Source organism: Microcebus murinus, chromosome 20 (assembly GCF_040939455.1).
Source record: "Microcebus murinus isolate Inina chromosome 20, M.murinus_Inina_mat1.0, whole genome shotgun sequence".
NCBI classification, from domain to species: Eukaryota; Metazoa; Chordata; class Mammalia; order Primates; family Cheirogaleidae; genus Microcebus; species Microcebus murinus.
Genome location: NC_134123.1, coordinates 29,334,471 through 29,355,870, shown reverse-complemented (window position 1 = coordinate 29,355,870; position 21,400 = coordinate 29,334,471). Strand labels below are relative to the sequence as shown.

At 48.5% G+C, this 21,400-nt stretch overlaps 1 protein-coding gene across 1 annotated transcript in view; it reads left to right on the top strand.

The window, feature by feature from the left end:
* The window catches only part of CDYL2 (chromodomain Y like 2), a 151,934-nt gene that overhangs the window by 115,351 nt on the left and 15,183 nt on the right, over positions 1–21,400 (top strand). The window contains exons 3-4 of the mRNA XM_012746574.3: positions 9,685–9,902; positions 20,092–20,264. Coding sequence (XP_012602028.1) covers positions 9,685–9,902; positions 20,092–20,264 — 391 coding nt within the window. The remainder of the gene's footprint in view (positions 1–9,684; positions 9,903–20,091; positions 20,265–21,400) is intronic.

The following is a 21,400-nucleotide window of genomic DNA, read 5'->3' as shown; positions in this document are numbered from 1 at the left end:
AATGGCGGTTCTGATGGGGGCAAGATAGTATATCATTGTGGTCTTAATGTGCATTTCCCTGATGATTAGCGATGTTGAGCATTGGCCATTTATGTTGGCCATTTATCTATCTTCTTTTGAGAAAAATCTATTCATGTCTTTTCCCACTTTTTCATGGGGTTATTTGTTTTTTTCTTGCTGATTTGTTTCGGTTCTTCGTAGATTCTGGTTATTAGTCCTTTGTTGGATATATAGTTTACAAATATTTTCTCCCATTTTGTAGGTTCTCTGTTTACTCTGTTATTTCCTTTGCTGTTTAGAAAGTTTTTAGTTTAATTAAGTCTCATTTATTTATTGTTGTTATTGCTCTATTTGCTTATGAGATCTTAGTCATAACTTCTTTGCCTGGGCCAATGTGCAGAAGAGTTTTTCCTACATTTCTTCTAGAATTCTATGGTTTCAGGTCTTACACTTAAGTCTTGATTCCATCTTAATTTTTGTATATGGCAAAAGATATGATCCAGTTTCATTCTTCCATATGTGGCTATCCAGTTTTCCCAGCACCACTTACTGAATAGATCCGTAAGTGTTCTTTCTCCAGTGTATGTTTTTGTCTGCTTTGTTGAAAATCAGTCAGTTGTACCTAACTTGAAAATGTATTTTGGAAATCACTCCATATTCATAGCGATAGTGCTCTTTTTTTTTTTTACAGCTGCATAGTATTCCCTTGTGTGGATGCACCATAGTTTATTCCATGAATCTATATGTGGACATTTAGGTAGCTTCCAATGACTTGCAACTCTCAATAATGCTGCAAGAACCCTATAAATACATATATATATATATAAATATATTTATATATATAATATATTTTTGTACTGCTGGAGGTATAATTTTCTTGTTAAACTTCTAGAAGTGGGACTCTAGGTTGAGCGGAAGTACATAAACAGTGTTGTCAGGTAGTGACAAACTCCATTTCATGACGGCTGTACCTTTTTATGTCCCACCCACAATTAAGAGAATGCCTGAGTCCACACATTCTCTCTGGCAGAGTATATTGTCAGGATTTTGAATGTTTGCCAAGCTGATGCATAAGAAATGGTACTTCAGTGGAGTTTTAACTTTCATTTTTTTTTTATTATGAGTTTTGATTTGCATTATTCTTTTGAGTGAAGTTGGAATCTTTTCTTATGTTTAACAGCCATTGTTATGTAATGTTTATGGATTGTTCATGTCTTTTTTTCTATTTTTTTCCTGGAAGATTTTTTTTTTGGCCTTTTTATCTTTTACGTTTAGAAGTTCCTTACGATTTGGAAATATGAGCCTTTTATTTGTGATACGCAACTGTTTCACCCTATTCCTTATTTTCTTTTTAATTGGTTCTTTATCCTACCCACCATCCTTGTTTCCTTTCTGTCTGCTTTTGTGTGAAAAATTCTTGTTTATTTTAAATGAATGTTTTTCTTGAAGCTATCACTCTGAGCATTTGAAGTATTCCTATTTTTAAGTCCTTGTCAGATTGCTTCATGATGTTAATTTAATTTTATTTGGAGTAATGTATGTTTCAAGCGTGGATTTTTGCACAAGGGTTGGCTTGTTTTGTGAGCTGTCTACATGCTTTGGAATTTTGGTGTGCAGGCTCATGTCGAGAGGGAAGTTTTTGCGTTGTTTTGTTTTTCTTTGTTTTCTCCCCCTCCCTCTCTCTCTAGTAGTTTTGTGTCTGCCTCTACCTGGTCCAAGAGCTCCCGATAAAGCCTTAGCTTTGGGCGGCACATGCTTTTGTTATTGTTGTTCTGCCTTCACGGGGAAGACGGGGGGGGGTCACCCCATCCCCAGGCTTTCAGCTCTGCGCCCGGGTCCCCTCTCCCGTCTTGCTGGGAAGACTTTCAGTCCCTGTCGCCCTTGAAGAGTCCACTTCCTGACCGCGCCCCCTGCTCCACTCACTGCTTTGTGCTGACGTTCTGCCTCTCATACGCAGAGATGATTATCTTGTTTGCGAGCCCTGCTTCATCTTATTGGATTTCTCCTTTCATATTTTATCTGCCGCTCCTGTGTGCTTGCAACAGAGGCGCGGTGTCAAAGTGTGAGCTTATGGAGCCTTCTCAACGAGAAATACTCCTTTGTACTTGAAGGGAAGGAACGTGGGACACTGGGGATGAAAGGGAGGAAGCCGGCGTGACGGGGGGTGGCTTCCTATGTCTCAGAAATGCAGCGTGCATCACTTCCCTCGCTGCACAGACAGCCTGCAAGGCGGCAGTGGCCTCTCCCATTTCGCACGCGGGACACCAGGACACAGGGTGGGTGAGCAAGTTGCAGCCCGGGAAGGCACGTGCGGGGTTTGAATGCAGGTGGTGCCCCGATTGGCCGCCACCCCGACCTCCAGGCACGCGGGGCCGTTAGCCACCTCCGTACCTGGAGTGTCCCGTGCTTGGCTGGGGTCTGGGTGTCGGGGGTTGGGGTTGGGAGTAGGAGAGGCATGGTGGTTGAGGACTCACCAGTTAGTTCTCTTCTTTGAACAGAGTCCCCCCACCCTGCCTCCCGGCTAACATTGGGGGGGGGGCGCCTGGAATGTCCCAGGCACTTTGTTGATCTGTGTCTGTTCTTCAGCTGAACATGTTCAAAACAGCCCTGAAAAGCGGCTACCATGATTAACCCATCTCTCGACTAAGGAAGACTGATGCCCAGGGGCGTATGTGGCTTCCTCGCTCCTCCTAGTTAGCAGGGTTGGGATTGCCATGGTGTCTGACATGCAAAGCCCTAAACCTCCGTGCTTCCAGCGTGTTCTCTTTCCCATGGCATCTTCCCTGCCAGATTGTTGCCGTCTGTCTCTGTCTCTGTCTCTCTCGGCGTGATGCTGCAAGACAGGAGGGGTCCCGAAGGCAGCTTGGCGAGAGGGCAGGGTCCCCAAGGGGCTCTGGAGGCCACTTTCCTCTGCACCTCCTGGAGGGCACATCCCAGCCACTCATATCCAGGAATGCAAGTGACGCGGCCACGCGTGACGTGAATCCAGGCTCTGATCCTTCTTGCCCAGAGACACTGTGTCTTTGCAAGTCAGCACCGGAGCTGCGAGCCCAGCGTCCTGACAGAGTTAGATAAGCGTGTCTGCTCTCCTTACCTGGTTTTATGGCTTATCTGGCGAGGTGGCCCCAGAGGGCCTTGTCCCTTCACCCTGTGCATTAATGGAAAGGCCTTAGGGTTTGAATTACAGACACCCCCTCCATTGCTCTTCATTGTATCACCCTATTGTTTGCCGACCTGTAATTATTTCAGGTATTATTAGTTTGCTTGTTAGCTTTCCCTCTCCCCCACCCTGAAGCAAGTCCCATGAGGGAAGGGACCTTATTTCTCTAATTTCTGTCGGGTCCCTGTCACCTCCAAAGATAGCCTGCCCGTAGGAGGTGATACATCTCGAGACTTTGAATGAATGCGTAAAAAGAGAGCTGCCTCCAATCCTCGCTCTACCATTTAAAAATCTCTGTGGCTTCCAGCAACGTACTTGCTTTTCCGTATCTGTAAAATGGGAGCTTCGTAGGAATAATTGGGTAATTTAGAGCCAACATTAGAGCTGCTCTAAAAGGTAACTGTCGAGTTCGCTTCCTTAATATCATTTTTAATAAGCGGCTTGACTTGGTTGGGAGGCAGGAGGGTGCTCTGCAAACCTGACCTGGCCCCAGGAAGCATGGATGTCCCCAAGCTCTGGGCATCAGGCGAGAGCCAGGCGAGCGCCGGCCGAGAGCAGCTCCCGTGGCGTGAAGCCTCCGCGCGCAGGAGCGTGGCCCGGGTGTGCGTGCATTCCTGCAGAAACCGCGGCCAGCCCCGGCCGGTCCTGGAACCCTCCTGAGCTCCAGTGGGGTTGAGATCGACCCGAAGCAACAGCTCTCTCCGCACAACCTTTTAATTCAACTTGGCTCGTGTTTACTTTCCCAAGTTGGTGGAGTCGTTTCACCCGATGTCAGGAGCTGCATCTTGATGTTTGAAAAGGCCTGGTTGCTTCGGGGCGGATGGAAAAGTACAACATGAGGAGGAGGCTTTGCAGGATAGAGGTGACTCGGGCCTCTCCTCTGTGCCGTGCAGCTCTGGTGTGGGAGCATCATCCTCTTCTGGCTGGGTCTGCTCGGCCCCTGGTCCCTGCCTTTGGCCCGGCCCTTGGGATGCCAAGATTCCAAGGGCTCCTGGAGAGCCGGAGCCCACTCAGGGCCGGGCCGGGGGCTGTGCACACGGAGGAGCATGTCCGTGGGCTTCCAGGTGTGAGCCACGGGTCCCATGCTGGGCCAGGCTGTGAGCGTGCCGGTGGCCCTGCCTCCAGGACATGGGATCATTAGAGAGACAGCACTCAACGCTGCAAGTATTACGAGGGTGATTTTGTGCTAAGCCGGGCATGACGACTACAAAGCAAATAAGAGCCACCATTTATTCATTGTTTAGTATATGCTGAGTTCTTTCAATATGTTATCTTACTTGATCTTTATATCCTGCTCTCTGGGGATCGGAAGATGAGCACGCCCACGCCGCGTCCACGCAGTCATCTTCCTGAGGCTCAGGGGAGCAGGCTTGGCCTCCAGGGGCTGGGTTCTGGCGTCTCAGTCTCCGTAGTGGCTTCCTTCTCATCCCAGCCTGGCAGGGTGCTTGGCACCTAGCAGGTGGCACCTCTGAGTTCCTTGTACTCCTCTTGCTCACATCCCTGCGGCTTAGCGAGGTCCCCCTGGAGACGCGGCTGCATCCTGCATGGGACAGCTGCTCACCCTGGCCCGGCAGATGTGACAGTCCACCGGCCTTCTCACGTCAGCGTGCAGGGCAGCCCTATGCTTGGCGGGGAGACGGGGGGACACTGCTCCTGCATCACCCCCAGAGTGGCGCCTGGGCACAGAGGGGGTCCCCGAGCTGTCTGGACCCTGGTTCTCAAGGCCTGGTCCCGGGATCAGCAGCAGCAGCAGCAGCAGGCTGATTTGTGACTGTCCCGCAGCGATCCTGTCGCACTCTGGGTGTCAGAACGGGCATGATGTTGTTGTTGTCTTTACCGAACTGAATTGCTAAAATATCTTCTTTAAAATGAACTTCACTTCTTTTTTATATATATTTCAGGAAATTATGGGGGTACGAACATTTTGGTGACATGTTATGACATGTTATGGCATGTTATGACTTTGCCACCTCCCAACCATGATTTGAGACGTGCCCTTCTCCCCCCCCCCAACGTTCACCGCATCCGTTAGTTGTGAGTTTACCCACCCCCAAGCCCCCTTCCCCCAAAGAATATTACTATTGTATGAGCACCTTAGTGCTGATCGGTCAGTGCCAGTTTGAAAAAAATCAACAAGAAAAAAAGTCAAACAACCCCATCCATAAATGGGCAAAGGACGCGAACAGAAACTTTTCAAAAGAAGACAGAATAATGGCCAGCAAACATATATATATAAAATGTTCAACATCTCTAATCATTAGGGAAATGCAAATCAAAACCACAATGAGATTATCACCTAACTCCAGTAAGATTGAACTTCACCTTTTGAACAGTTTTAGATTCACAGAAAAATTGGGACGCTAACACGAAGAGTTTCTACATGCCCCACACCCAGCTTCTCCTGTTACCTTTCATTAGGGTGACAACCTTTGGGAAGACCAAAGAGCCAATATCAATAGGCAGTTATTATGAACTATATAGTCCGTGCTTCATTCAGGTTTCCTCCGTTTTTAACCTAATAGCTGTTCCAGAACCCCATCCGTGACCCCACGTTACCTGTAATCGTCGTGTGTCCTTAGGCTCCCCTGGGCTGTGGCAGTTTCTCGGTGACGCTGAGAGCTTTGGGGAGGGCTGCTCGTGTATTTTGCAGACTGTCCCTCAGGTGGGGTTTATTTTGATGTTTTCCTCGTGATTAGAGTGGGGTTGCGAGTTTTGGGGAAGAAGACCCCCAGAGGTAAAGCGCCATTCTCATGACCCCTCTCCCACCCCCCGTCAGGGACACAGACGGGGAACGTGACCCGTCCCTGCTGGTGTTGACCGGATCACCTGGCTGAGGTGTGCGTGTCAGGTTTCCCCACAGCACAGGTACTCTGCTGTCCTCCTCCCCACGCTGTACTCTTGGAGGTGAGTCACCCTGTGTGGCCCACACGCACGGAATGGGGAGCCACACCCCATGGCCTTGAGACTGGACTATTTACATAAGTTACTTGGAATTCTTCTGCGTGGGAGATTTGTCTCTTCTCCTGCATTTATTTATTTATGCAATCACTTATTTATATCAGAATGGACTGATGCACCGTTATTTTGTATTTTCATGTTAACCCAGTAGTAACTATGTTTCGTTGTTCAACTTGTTCATCTCTTTGGCCATTGGGAGCTCTTTCCCTTGGCTCCTGTGTCCCTGTTGACAGACCTCCATCATTACGGTGGCTGTTTTGTTCTGTTTGAGCAGTTCTTTCTGTTCTGGCTCTGCAAGCTTACCTCGTACGTTTCCAGCCCAGTCCTCAAGCTAGCCATTTCTCCAGGGTGCCCTGGTTCCTCTTATGGAGAAAGGAGCTAGAGAGCAAGACCAGGGCGCTAGGTGTGCTCTTTGCTGTTGAGATGTCATAGTCTCTGGGCCTTCTCAGCTGGCAGAGTAAAGAATCACACATGTGCAAACACACTTACATGACTTACATGTAGATGTTTCTGTACGTAACCATCTGTGTCTGCATTAAGCTAAACACGAGGTCAAACTGTTGTCTGCAACTCCCGTGAGCACGCGGATCTTTCTGACCTACTCCCTTTGCTCGTCTGTAAACTCCCACGGTGAACACCTGGCTCCTACCATTTGCCATCCATTTTCTTAATGATTCAACCCAGTGCACAGGTACAGCGGGGTCAGCGTGGTTAGCCTCTGCCTCCACGGGAATCTCCTTTGTCAACAGGGGTACAGCGCTTACGTGAACTGTATTGTTGTCTTCTGGGAGCCTTGTAGCTCTGCATTTTACATTTAGGTCTGTGATCCACATTGAGCGAATTTTTGCGAAAGGTGTTAAGATATGTGTGTAGGTTCATTTTTTGCTTTTGCAAGTGGATATCCATTTGTTCCAGTACCATCTGTTGAAAGCGACTGTCCTTTCTTCATGGAATTGTCTTCTTTGCCCAAAATCGCTTCACTGTATTGGTGTGTGTCTATTTTCAGGGTCTCGGTTCTGTTCCATTGATCTACGTGTCTATTCTTTTGCCAGTACCACACCATCCTGATTGCCATAGCTTTGTGTTGAGTCTTGGAATTGGGTAGTGTGAGTCTTCCAACTCTGTTCTTACTCTTCAGTATTGTTTTGGCTATTCTAGGTCTGTGCCTTCCTGAATAACGTGTAGAGTAAGTTTTTCAGTATCTACAAAGTAGTTTGATGGCATTTTGATTGAAGTTACATTGAATCTCTAGATCAGTTGGGAAGAATTGACATCTTAAAAATATTAAATCTTCCAGTTCACGAACACAGAATGTCTCTCCATTGATTTGGATTTTGTTTGTTTTTTTTTTTCATCAGAGGTGTGTAGTTTTCTACATGTAGATCTTTAACATATTTTGTTAGATTTATACCTAAGTATTTCATATTTTAGGTGCTGTCATAAATAAAGTTTTAAAATTGATACATAATAGTTGTATATATTTTGGGGATAGATGGTGATATTTTGATACCTATACACGATGGATGATCAAATCAGTATAATTGGGGTATCTATCACCCCAAATGTTTATCTTTTCTTTGTGGGGAACATTCTGATTTTTCTCTTCTAGCTATTTCAAAATATACAATAAACTATTGTGAACTGCAATGTTCCTACTGTATTATCGAATACTAGAACTTAGTATTTTATTTTTAAATGTCAAATTCCAATTGTTCGTTGCTGGATTGTGAGAAAGTAACTGACTTTTGTCTATTAACCTTGTATGCTGTGACCTTGCTATATTTGCTTATTAGTTCCAGGAATGGCTGGTTTTCTTTTTGTTTCAATTCTTTGGTACTTTCTATGTAGATAGCCTTGTCATCTGTGGATGAAAATCATTTTATTTCTTCCTTCTCAATCTCTGTAACCTTTGATTTCTTTTTTTTTTTTCTTTCTGCAGTAGCTAGGACTTCCAACGTGATATTGAATGGGAGAGAGAGCATCCTTTTCTTATTTCACATCTTAAGACGAGAGCATCTAGTTTCTCACTGTTAAGTATTATGTTAGCTATAGGTATTCTGTAAATGTCCTTTATCAAGTGAAGGAAGCCCCCTTCTATTGGATTTTGCCAGATGCTTTTTCTGCCTCAATTGATACGATACGATTTTTCTTTTTTTCAGCCTCTTGATGTGGTAGATTACATTGATTTTCTTTCAAATGTTGAGCCAGCTTTGCATACCTATTTGTAGCACATGATTCTCTTTATACGTTGTCGGCTTTGATTTGCTAATATTTTGCTGAAGATTTTTGCATCTGTGTTCATGAAAGATCTTGGTCTATAGTTTTTGTCTTCTTGTAACGTATCTCACTTCAGTATTAGGGTTATGTTGGCCTCATAGAATGGATTAGGAGGTGTTCTTCTGATTCTTATTTTCTGGAACAGATTGTGGAGAATTTCTGTTATTTCTTCCATACATGTTTGATATAATTCATTGAGGCTTGGTGCTTTCTTTTTTTAGAAGATAATTATTGATTCGATTTCTTTAATAGATATAGGGCTATTCAGATGATGTATTTCTCCTTGTATATATTTTGGAAGTTTGTATCTTTCAGGGAATTGGTCCATTTCATCTAAGTTATCAAATAAGTGGACAGAGCAGTTCATCATATCTTTTTATTATCCTTTTAATGTCCCTAAGATCAATAGTGATGATTGGTAATTTATATCTTCTCTCTCTCGCTCTCTCGCTCTTTTTATTTTTGGCTGGGAAATATTTTCAAAATATACATTAGAGCCTCTCCCCAGGCCTGCTCGGGATGGAGATTTGGGGTCTGAGCATGGGCACGCTTTCTTTAGAACACAACTCCTGACCTGTCTCTTTGGGAGGCCGGAGATCTAGGGAACCGGCCTAAGTCAGCATCCTTTTGTCACCGGTTTTCACACCTTCTTAGCAGGGCGCTCTCTGGCCATTTGCGAATGCTAACATGTAAAACAGAAAAACGCAGAGCCGTTGTAATTGATTTGGGAGGCGGGGGACAGACAGGAGGACCCTGCCCACTTGGTACTCGCCTCCCTTGTCTCCGGGCAGCCCCCAAAGAAGCACCGGGGGTCCCAGAGCCCCATCTCAGTTTCTCATGTTAAATGCGATGATGCCCCCGGCATGTTTCAGGGTGGTGCTGAGCGCATAATACGCGTCCGATAAAGGCTAGCTGCTAGTATTGCTCTTGGTAGCTACCTGTGAGTTGTAGGCGGCCACGGACAGGGAGGGCTGCCCCTGGTGGACCGTGGGTTCCCTGCTGCTAAGCCGTCGGGCAGAAGCTGGGTGCTGCGTGGGAGTGGGGGTGAAGGGGGCTGCACGGGGCCTTCGCAGAGAACCCTCTAGACCCTCTGCTGGGTTTGCAGATGTGGGAACTCAGCCCCGGCTCTGCAACCCGGAGCAGAGGGTGGCAGGGGGTTTAGGGGTGGGGGTGGGGTGTACCGGCCACATGTCAGCCTTCCCAGTGGCGACCTGCACGTTCTCCCACCGTGCTCGTGTGGGACGGTGGCCCCTTGCCAGTCGCTCACTTTGTCTCCCTGCTCTTGCAAGGCTCCGCCCTGACCAACGGGGGCCTGAACCTGCACAGCCCCGTGAAGCGGAAGCTGGACGCGGAGAAGGACTACGTCTTCGACAAGAGGCTCAGGTACAGCGTCCGCCAGAACGAGAGCAACTGCCGGTTCCGCGACATCGTGGTGCGGAAGGAAGAGGGCTTCACGCACATCCTACTGTCCAGCCAGACCTCGGATAACAACGCACTGACCCCCGAGGTGAGGGCCGAGGCCGGGGGCGCGTGTGCTGGGCCGTGGGACCCACGTGCAGGGACGGACGTCGCTTCTCTTTCATCCCACCAGGGGGCTGGTGGGAATAATTGACATGCATCATGCTTAACCACGGGGCACAGCCTCGGATCCCTCTACCTGCATTGCCCCATTTGGTCTTCGTGACCAGGTAGTGGCGTTCTCTCATTTTGCAGGTGAAGACCACAGGCCACAGACTTAGGGTGTAGACCTAGGGTCCCAGCATCCTTCCTTGGGTGTTGCCAGCTAAACCTCATTGTAATCAGCACGTCAAATTTCCTTGCTTTAGCTGGAATTATATTCACTTATTTCATATATATATATGTATGTATTTATCAAGATGAAATTCATACACCATAAATTTCGCCCTTTTGAAATGCACAACTCAGTGGTTTTTTGCTGTATATATAAGGTTGTGCAAGCTTCACCACTTTCTAATTCCAGAACATCTTTATCACCCCAAGAAGAAACCCCATACCCATTAAACAGTCACTTCCATTCTCCCTTTCCCCAAGTCCCCGGCAGCCTCTCGGCCGCCTTCTGTCTCTGTGGAGTTGCCTATTCTGGTCAGTTCATGTAAATGGAACCGTACAATACGTGGCCTTTTGCGTCTGGTTTCTTTCAGTTAGCTTGTTTCACCTTGAAGTATCCGGACTTCATTCCTTTTCACGGCTGCGTGATATTCCATCGTGTGGCTAGATCACATTTTGTCCATCAGTTTTTCAATGTGATGGACATTTGGGTTGTTTCTGCTTTTGATTTTTATGAATAACATTACTGCAGACATTTGCGCACAAGTTTTTATGTGAACATCTATTTTTAGGTTTCTTGGATATATTCCTCATTCCTAATATAATTTTCTCGGATCTATTTGAATGCTTGGAATTGCTGGGTCAGATGGTGACTCTATGTTTTAACTTTTCAAGGAACCACCAAACTGTTTTCCATAATGGCTATACCATTATATCCCCACTGGCAGGATGTGAGGGTTCCAGTTTATGCATCCTTGCCAACACCAGTCTGTCTTTTTCACTGTACCCATGTCACTGGGCGTAAGGTGGTATCTCATTGTGGTTTTGATTTGCATTACCCTGATGGCTAATAATGTTGAGCATTTTCATGTCCGTGTTGGTCATTTGTCTCTCTCCTATTTTGCCTGTTTTTCAGATTGGGTTAGTTTTCTGTTGTTGAGTTTTAAGCACTCTTTACATATTCTGGATACTAAGTCTTGATCAGGTATAGGATTTTAAAATTTTTCCCCTCATTCTGAGTGTTGACTTTTTATGGCCCCGATAGTGTCCTTTGACATACAAAATTTTAAATTTTAATGAAGTCCAATTGAATCTGCTTTTTCGACGTTACTTTTTTAATGTTCGTCATACTTGTGTCTTAGGTGAATACAGTAGGGAAACAATGAATACTTAATGCAGTTAGGCTGATACCATCCTTCAGAATACAGGGTAGGTGAGGCAGGCAGGGAAGAGATTCTTGATGGCACAAAGGCGGGAAAACACTGATCTCAGGAGGGCTCCCCCGGGACGGGGACGTACGAAGATCGGTAAATGACAATAAAGGTGACGGGACCAGAGAGCAGTAGCTCTATGTGCTTTGTATTTGCTCTTCATCCCACGTCATCGTGCCACCTGTCTTGCGATGTAGGATGGTTTTGCTTCACGTCGTAGAGATCAAAAAGTTGAGGCTCACCTGGGCTAGCTTCTCACAGCTTAACCAGCGTGTCCAGAAGAGCCCCTTTTCCTGTCCTGTCCTGGCTGCCCTTTCCATAACAGCAGTGGAGACATGGAGGGTCAACTCTGAGGGGCTGTGTTGGGGGACAGAGGGAAGGGGTGGCCACCCACTGGGATTGGGGTGACAGGATGGCCTGGCATTGTCCAGTGCCGCTGAAGGGGGGGCGGAGGTGCTGTGTCCTTGAACTTGCAATCGTGCATCTTATCATTATGGGTTGTTTGTATAGACTCTGGTTCTTCATGGCGTGGTGGGCCTGGCCGTCCGGAAGGGTTGACACATGCCTTGCCCAGAGCCCTTGGGGTCTGCAGAGCTGGTGGCTCGCTGTTGCTCCTCCCATAACCGTGGTATTTGGGGGGGGGGCTCCCCCTACTCCCCCTTCAGCAGAAGCACCCCTCGGGGTCTCTGCTGTGTAGACCTCTGTGTGGGATTCAAAGAAATCCAGAGCCTGAGCTTCCCCCCAAGGTGGCTCTTCTTACATTTATACACCTGGAAACCTCATTATTTTAAGCCCCTCATGAGATGTCTGCACAAGACCAATTCTTCCTGGGTTTTTTTTTTTTTTTTTTTCCACTTCACTACTTTTTTTAAAAACATGCTTTAAAAAAGGCACAGCATTTTCCTCTGATAAATGGAATAGATGTGAAGTCTATCCCAGTGCATTCCGGCGTCGGAGCAGGTTTGGGTGTTAACTGTGACTAGTCGTCACGGACCACGTGCTGTGCCAGACTGATTTGATTGATTGAAGGCCCACAGGTTCTCAAACCTGCCGGGCTGTGGGCTTGGTGAATCAGGGTTCCGTTCCTAATGCGCGCCGGTCAGTTACAGAATGGGAGAAAAACAGCTTAAGTTATTGGTCTGGCATCATTTTCAGCCGTCTCCACCACCAAAGCAGGTCGACTGCGTGGGCGAGCTGGCTGGCTGTATACAGCGGTCCCGAAAGAAGGATTCTACTGAGATGAAGGAGGTGGTGTTAGAGAAGGAACACAGGTTTGAAGTCTGGCAGACCTGGGTTCCGATCCTGCCTCCACCGACTTCCGTCCCCCTGGGAAGTTGTTTTGCCTCTCTGAGCTTCCTCATTTGTAGAGATTACACAGTGTCCTCCCCGCGAGATTAGAGATAATGTCTGCAAGGAGACTCGCAGACCACCCAGCATACAGAAGGCATCCTGTACATGTCCCCTGTCATTGTTAACATAAATCAGAGGCCACAGGCAGCCCCAGCCTTGCTCGTTAGCAGAAGGTCTGGAAGGGGACCGCTTTCGTGGTTATAATTTGGATTCTGTTTTGCTCTGTATATGTGACATTGGTTGGATTGGCCCCACAGGCAGGGATTGATACATTACACGATGCGTTAACTAGACTCCGAGGCTGGCGGGTGTGTTGTGGTATTTTTCCCGTCTGGAACATGGCAGAGAACCAGGAGATGAATGAAAATGCCACTTAAGGAAGGAGCCGGCAACGCAGGTTGCACAAGGTCTTCGCGATCGAAAGCTCCCCACGTCCCCACTGGGAGAGGACCCCGAGTCCCCCGTCAGGGCTGTGGCCTCACGGCACCACCGCCATCCCGGGAACACGCCAGACACGGGGCCCCTTCCCTGCCCCTTCTGTCACGATCCCATGCCACCTGCCCCAGCACCTGCTGACTTCCGTCCTTGAACAGCTCTCCGATGCATTGACTTCCGTCCATTTCCATCCTAACGGTTAGAGTCCAGACGACTAGGCTGTTCGGCCTGGACTGTTGTCATGGCCTGCTGAGGAGCCTGCCCACTCGTCATGCTTTCTGCGTGTCATCTGAGCAGGCCGAGTGATCTGCCGGAAATGCAGGTCCGATGGACTCTGCACGCACATGCGTGTGAGTGCACACACACCACACACACACACGCAGAGCTCAAACCTGTCGGTGGCTCTCGATCACTGCGGTTAACAGCTGGAGCCCTCAGTGTGGCCCGCAAGGCCAGTGAGGTCTCACCTCATTGCGTTCCCATGTCACACATACCTCCTCTTGCACTCTTGCTCCCCAGCTTACTCTGGCGCTCACACCTGCCACAGGGCCTTTGCACGTGCCCCGCCTCCTCTGACCGCAGCAGGCTTCCCGTCCTCCTTGCTTTGCTGACTCCTGCTCTTCCTTCAGGTCTCAGCTTGGCCTTTACTTCCCGCGGGAAGTTTCCCCTCCCCTTTCTTTCTCGGCATGGCTGTCTGTCACAGGCCTCCCTAAGCGCCGTGCATGCCTCCCTTCTGGAACTTACCACAGTCGTTAGTCTGCGGGTGTTTGCATGGTGATTTGTTAAATGTCTGATTCCTCCCTGCCCAACATTAGACTGTAAACTTCTCGAAGGGGTTGAGACTGCCATTCTCTCGATTCAATAAACATTTGTTAAATTCTTTCACACAGAAGGTTCTGGACTAGATGCTACAAGGGATATACAGATGAGAAGGCTATTTTAGCTCTTAAGGGACTGCATTCGTTATTTATAGCCATGCGACAAACTGCTCTAAGCTTGTCATTCTAAAACAACGGGCAGTTACCGTCTCATAGTTTCTGTGGAGCAGGAATCCCAGCGTGGCCGGGCTGGGTGCTTCTGACTCAGGGTCTCTCGTACGGCCGGGGTCCGGCGTAGGCGGGGGCTGCCGTCCCGCACCAGGGCTTGGCTGGAGGAGGGTCCACTCCCAAGCTCACCCACGCGGGGGCTGGCAGGCCCCGGTCCTCACCGGCTGGACACGTCTGTTTTCTGCCACGTGGCCTCCCCTTAGGGCTACCCGAGACACGACAGCCTCCTTCCCCCAGAGCAGAAGCTCCGAGAAAGGGAGACAGCAAGCGAGCATGGCCAAGACAGAGGCTGTAGTCCTTTTGTAACCTGATCTCAAGTGACATCCCAGCACGGTGGCATCTTCTGTTGGATGGAAGCCAGGCCCCAGGTCCAGTCCTCCCTCCCACGAGGGTAGAGAGAATGGTAGAAGCGCGTGGGTAGCAGGAGGGAAGGGGTCAACGGGGCCATCTCTGAGGCTGCCTACCATGGGGGTTTCAATCTCAAAGGAGGCAGGATCCAGGAAGGTGGTGCACAGTCTACAAGGGCATTTGTCACAAGCATCACAGCAAGGATATAAAGTATCTGGGCTGCTGGGATAAGGGAGACTGTGCCTCTTGTCCGGGATTTGGGGCAATCTCTCTTGAAGGTGGTTGGTTGTACAAGTCTGAGATGGGCCTGGCGCAGCGGCTGGATTTCAGCAAGTACAGGCGAAATGCCAAGAGGGACCCCGGTTTATTCCTCTTGGATATGAGATTCGAATCAATTTGGTTATCTGGTCCTGGCAGATCCGAAGCCAGCAGTCAGAGCGGGCTTGTACACTTTCCCTGGCAGACGCGGACAGCAGGTGCCAGCGGCAGCTAGAACGTGCGTAATGAGGGCAGTGAACGTAAAGGACAGATTTAGGACTTCAAAGTGCATATCGGGTCTGGGACTATTCGTTAGAGAATCACACCCTAGAAGCCTCTAAGGGGGATCGACCTGTTATAGGCCAATGAATGACCGTGCATAGTTTCTTGCACGCAGTGCACCCTGTTTCGGAAGGCAGAGTGCGGAGTGGTTTTAGAACATTTTACTTAAAACAAACCCAGTCACAGTATAAAATGTGGGGTCCTTCAAGAAGGTGGAACCTCAGCCATCTGTCCAAATTGGATTCTCCGCACCAGAAAGGCAAAGGAAAGATACGGTAAATAAATATAACTTTTTCAAAATTTCAAAATGTGGTTTGTACTTTTGTTGTATCAATACAACACAAATGTATTTTCAGCTTAATTCGTAAAAGAGATGGGTGCTTTTCGGTTCCTGTTTTTACTGATTGACAAGTAAGTGAAGCCTCAGGCTGCTGTCTGAGTCATATAAAGATTTGCAGTTCATCTCTTTACAGCAGGGTTTTTTGGTTTTTTTTTTTTTTTTTTTTTTTTTGCCTCTCAGAGAGAGAGAGTTCATATATAGGTGAGAGTGTATCTATTTCTGGAGCCAGATGGATTAAAGGACCCACAAGACAGTGGCCTGTTGGCTTTTTTGATGTTCAAAATGAGTATCTGTGGCTCACGCCATGTTAACACGGAATGTGCTTCTCCCATCCTTCCAGCAGCGCTGGGCCTAGAGGTTCGCAGTTCTGATTGATCTCTGGTTCTGTTTTTTCCAAGAACATTTATCCATTTATTAAGGAATTGTAGAAAGTGAAGAGGCATCAGTGTGAGATTTGAGTCGTGGTCCTGCCCCTCACTGCTGGTGTGGCCTTAGGCAGCTTCCTGCACCTCTCTGGGTCTTCACTGCTTCCCCTGCAAGATCGGGAGACCTCCGTACCTTGCCAGATTTTTTTTGTCTGGAATCGAATATCATGTGGAAATTACCTGATTCAATCCCTTGCACTTCTAGGTTGCTTGACAAATGGGAGTTCCTTTAGAAGTGTTGTATAGAGGCCGAGGCGGGCGGATTGCTCGAGATCAAGAGTTCGAAACCAGCCTGAGCAAGAGCAAGACGCCGTCTCTGCTAAAAAATAGAAAGAAATTAATTGGCCACCTAATATATGTAGAAAAAATTAGCCGGGCATGGTGGCACATGCCTGTAGTCCCAGCCACTGGGGAGGCTGAGGCAGCAGGATCGCTTGAGCCCAGGAGTTTGAGGTTGCTGTGAGCGAGGCTGATGCCACGGCACTGACTCTAGCCTGGGCAACAAAGCGAGACTCTGTCTCAAAAAGAAATAAAGTGTTGTATAAAAAACAATAAATATTCTCCTAATCTCTCCCCCACCTGCACCCTAGGATGATGTCTATTGTATCATTAATAATGATCCTTTAAAGGCCTGTTCAGGTATTGTCTCCCCTGTTAGGCTCCCAGCTTCATGAACCAGGCAAGTACCATGCCTTGTTTTCTGTTGCCATGTATTTTATTTTATCTCCCTCATCCATTGTAATTCATGTATTTTTAAGAAGTTTTCTTAAGTCATGTACATGTAGCGAAGTCTACATGTAATCATTACCTCCATACCACTTCTAAACATGTAACCTTGACATGCTCTGCCTCTAGTCATTCCTTCGTGAAAATGTTGCACAGTGTTACTGCCCACTGCTAGAGTTCTTGTACCTTGTGCAAGTTGCCACCCTCGGATTAGTCAATATCGGTGTCATGAGTTTTATAGTCCATTCTCATCTTGATGTAGCAGTACAGTCACCAGTTTCTTTGCTTGCTGTTATTCCTTGCACGTCAGTTTTTCTCTCTGAATATCATTTTCTTCTTCTTGAAGTACATCCTTTCTTTAGTTCTTTTAGTGATGGTCTAAGAGTGGTAAGCATTCTGTTGCCGAAGCTACCTAATTTTTACCCTGGCTTTTGAGTGATAGTTTAGCTAGGTGAAGAATTTTTTTTTTTGGTGGTTATTATCCTGAGCTGTTTGAAAGTTTTATTCTGTTAACCGTCTGGTATTTGTATCTGCTATTTGGAATTATGCCTCCAGTTGAATGTTTGCTCTATGTCGGATACACCTTACTTCTGCCTCTGGAGGTATTGAAGGCTTTGTTTTGTCTCTGATGTTCTGAAGTTTAAAGACGATATGTCCATGCATGTGTTAATTGTTATTTCTTCTGCATAGCTTTTTGTTGTTTTTGAATTTAAGGATTCAGGTCTGTGGCAGGTAGAATAATTTCCTCCCACCCCCAAAACTGTTCATCTCCTAATCCCCGGAACCTGAGAATATGTTAGGTTACATGGCAAGGGGGAATTAAGGTTTCAGATGAGATTAAGGTTGCTAATCATCTGACCTTAAAATAAAGAGGTTACCCTAGATTATCTGGATGGGCTCAATGTAATTAAGAGGGTCTTTCGACGCAGAAGAGGAAAGCAGAATAGTCAGTGTCAGAGAGATACAAAGTAAGACAGTGAGAGAGACTCACTGGCCATTACTGCTTGTGAAGCTAGAGGGAGGGCCCATGAACCAAGGAACGTGGGCGGCCTCCAGAAACTGGAAAAGGCCTGGAAATGCATTTTTCCCTTAGAGCCTCCATATAGTAACAGCCCTGCTGACAAGTTGGTTTCACCCAGTAAACCTGCATCAGACTTCCGACCTACAGAACTATAATGTAAGAAATTTGCATTGTTTAAGCTTGTGGTAGCTTTTTATATTAGCCACAGGAAACGAATGCGTCTTTCATCAGTTCTGTAAAATTCTCACCCCTTATCTCTTTAGATATTGCCCTTCCCCTCTTCTTTATCAACTCCTGATAAGAACTCCTACAGCACCTATTTTAAATCTTCTTGTCTTATCATTCTTGTCTTTAACCTCTCATTTATATTTTCAGTCTCTGGTTTTCTATATGCTACATTTGGGGCAGTTGCTTCCTATCTTTCGGTTCCCTTATTCTCCCTTTAGCTCCATCTAATCTGCTGCTCATCTCAGCAGATTTCCATGACATTGTTTTTCATTTTGAGAAGTTTCTTTTCCCCCTCAAATCTATTTTTCCCCATACTCTCTTGTTCTTTCTTTATTGTTCAGATATCTCATTTCCTCTCTGATTGTTTTAAACATTCATTCTTATGTTATAGTCTCTTCTAGATCATTCTTTTACTTGAAGTTATGTTATGCAATCCTCTCATTTGTTGAGTATGCCATCTTGTGTTTCCTCAAGTGTGTTGTAACTTTTGATTGTGAGCTCATCTTCAGCAAGGGTTTATTTTTTTTCTGTGTAAGTCCCATGCAGTCTGGGTTGCAGTTTCTCTCCAGGGTACTTTTACACTTACTTCTTCCATCACATACCTCAAGGATACCACTAGCTCATGTCCAATTCCCATGTCAATTTTTTTTAACTTGGTAATCCAGAACTTCAAATCCATGTATAGGACAGGCTTGGAGTTTTAAGTTTTTTTTTTGGGGGGGGGCAGAGTCTCACTCTGTTGCCCTGGCTAGAGTGCTGTGGCATCATCCTAACTCACAGCAACCTCAAACTCCTGGGCTCAAGCAATCCTACTGGCTTAGCCTTCCGACTAGCTGTGACTACAGGCATTCGCCACCATGCCCGGCTAATTTTTTCTCTATATATTTTTAGTTATCCAATTAATTGCTTTCTATTTTTAGTAGAGACGGGGTCTCACTGTTGCCCTGGCTGGTTTCCAACTCCTGACCTTGAGCGGTCCTCCCGCCTCGGCCTCCCAGAGTGCTAGGATTACAGGCGTGAGCCACTATGCCTGGCCAGGGTTTTAAAAGTTCTCGTGGGAGATTTTTCCCGTGCCAAAGATTTGAGCAGCTTGCTCTGACTGTGGTGTGGTGAACAGGTGGCAGAAGGACCAGAGGGGCTGTGCTCATTAATGGTAGAGCCATATTCCAACAGAGACTTCCCATCCCCAAAGCATGCACCCTCTGAGCCTGGCCACACTGCCGTGAGTCGTCACAAATGCCCAGGCACCCAGGGGACATTGTGTAGTCAGGACGGACAGGGTCAGCTGCGGGAGTGTGATTGGAAGGAGTCAGGGTGTGTGCAGGGCTTCAGGGGTTGGTTCAGCCAGAGCCCAGACTTCTAGCTTCTGGGTGACACTTTGGCCTCCGCACCCAGCATGTGTGCGGCAGGAGCTCAGCTTCTGACCCTGGCTGCATCGTAAATTCCACAGCCTGGCGCAGCACAGACTGCTGCTCCTGTAGCCAGCTGCTCTTACATCGGGGGGCTTTTGATAAAAGACCCTGCTACCTTGAGAGGCCCGTGGCTACCTTGAGAGGCCCGTGGCCCGTGGGGGGAAGGCTGTGGGCCCCAGAGCACGACCTCCCGAGTCCAAGTCCAGCTTCTCCACGCACCTGCAAACCACGCAAACTCACCACGCTTCGATGTCTCCATTAATAACACAGGACTTGAACAACATAACTCTCTTTTAAGGCCAATAAGCAAGCTCATATATGAAAGCAGCACTTACCAAACGATAACATGCATCGAATTCCCTGGGGTCTTCTGCCAGTGCAGAGTCTCACTCCACAGGTCTGGGCTGGGGACCGAGCAGAATTAAACGGAGCCCATCAGCGAAGGCTCATGCACCCCACCTGGGCTGTGCGCTGGACTGGTTTTCCATACCTTACAAAGGGCTGAGCAAGGAGATGCCAGAAGACTTGCAGAGATTTTCCAGGGGTCCAGCGACACCCAGCCGGGCATCCGGGTCTGCAGCCGGGGGACCACACCACCTCCCGATCGGCATACTTCTGCCTGCTCCGGGGCCGGTGCTGGAGAGCTTGGGTTTTGCTGAGCGTTTCTGTCCTTGGCGCTGGACGTGTGTTTGTACTGGGGGGGGGGGGTCCCTGCACAGGCAGAGGCTCAGGGGTCAGGGCTCTGGCGTACTCGTGGTCTGAAAGCCCCACCCTGGGCTTATAGTGTAGACGCTCACCGTCCCTGCACCCTCCTCTCCGCCTGCAGATCATGAAGGAGGTCCGGCGCGCGCTCTGCAACGCGGCCACGGACGACAGCAAGCTGCTGCTGCTCAGCGCCGTGGGCAGCGTGTTCTGCAGCGGCCTGGACTACTCCTACCTGATCGGCCGGTTGTCCAGCGACCGGCGGAAGGAGAGCACTCGGATCGCGGAAGCCATCAGGTGAGCTCCGCCCCCGGTCAGACCCTCTGGGGGCCCGCGCGGGCTTCCCAAACAAAAATAACGGGCTGCTTGAATTTGAGACAACACAGGGTTTTATTTTTAGCATAAGTGTGTCCCCACACTAAATATTTGGGACCCACTTAAATTAAAAAAAAAAAAAAATTGTCGGTCATTTATCTGAGATTCGAATTTTAGTTGGGTGTGCTGCATTTTTATCTATAAAATCTCAGTTCTGCCAAAATTTAGGGATGCTTTGCTGTCTAGGTTAGGTCCCACTTTCATTCTTTTGACGAGAAAGGGATTCTCTGTGAAGGCCTGGGTCTGGTCGGCCCCTGTCTTAGCCACATGGCTGCCGCCCTCTGCCTGGTGGCGTGAGGCCCAGCCCTGCCTCTGGGGAGGGCGAGTCAGACAGTCGAGGTCCCCGCGGGCAGGTGAGCTTCCCCCAGGCAAGAGAAGAGGGCGAGACGGCAGAAGGAGTTCTTCCTGATGCTTCCAAGGGAGCCCAGCTGCTGATGTGTGAGCTCGCAGGGACACAGCGGGAAAGGGATGTCCCCGGTCCCCTGGTTCCCAGCCCCGACAGCACAGGGAGCCCCGAGGGAGCGTCCACAAGACCCAGATGCTTGGCAGCACCCCAGGGGAGTGTGGGTAATTCAGGCTGGGGCGGGGCTGTCGCGTCTGTTGATCTGAAGTCCCCTCAGTGGTCCTCAGGTGCAGCCAGGGTGGAGGACGCCCTGCCCTATGCCGGCCACGAGGTTTCGGCACCGCTGACTGGGAACACCGAGAGGAACAGGAGATCCTTCTTTCTGCGGGGGACAGAAGAAGAGGGCGAGGGAGGAGGCCATGTGGCCCGAGGAGGGCCGGGAGCTTCCAGGGAGGGTGGGTGGAGCGTGGACAGTGTCGCCGTGGAGAGCGGGGTGCCCATGGGGTCAGCAGGAGACCCCGGCTCGGCGCCCACCGGCACCAGCGTCCTTTCCAGCCAGCTCTCCCGGCTCCTCCAGGCTTGGGGCTGCCCCCTGGGAGGCCACACGCAGGAGTCGGGGACTTGGGGTGGCAGCGGAGCATTCCGCAGGAAACATCCTGTGGATCCCCAGAGAGGCACCCGAGTGGAGGGCGCTGGTGCTGGAAGGAGCTTGGTC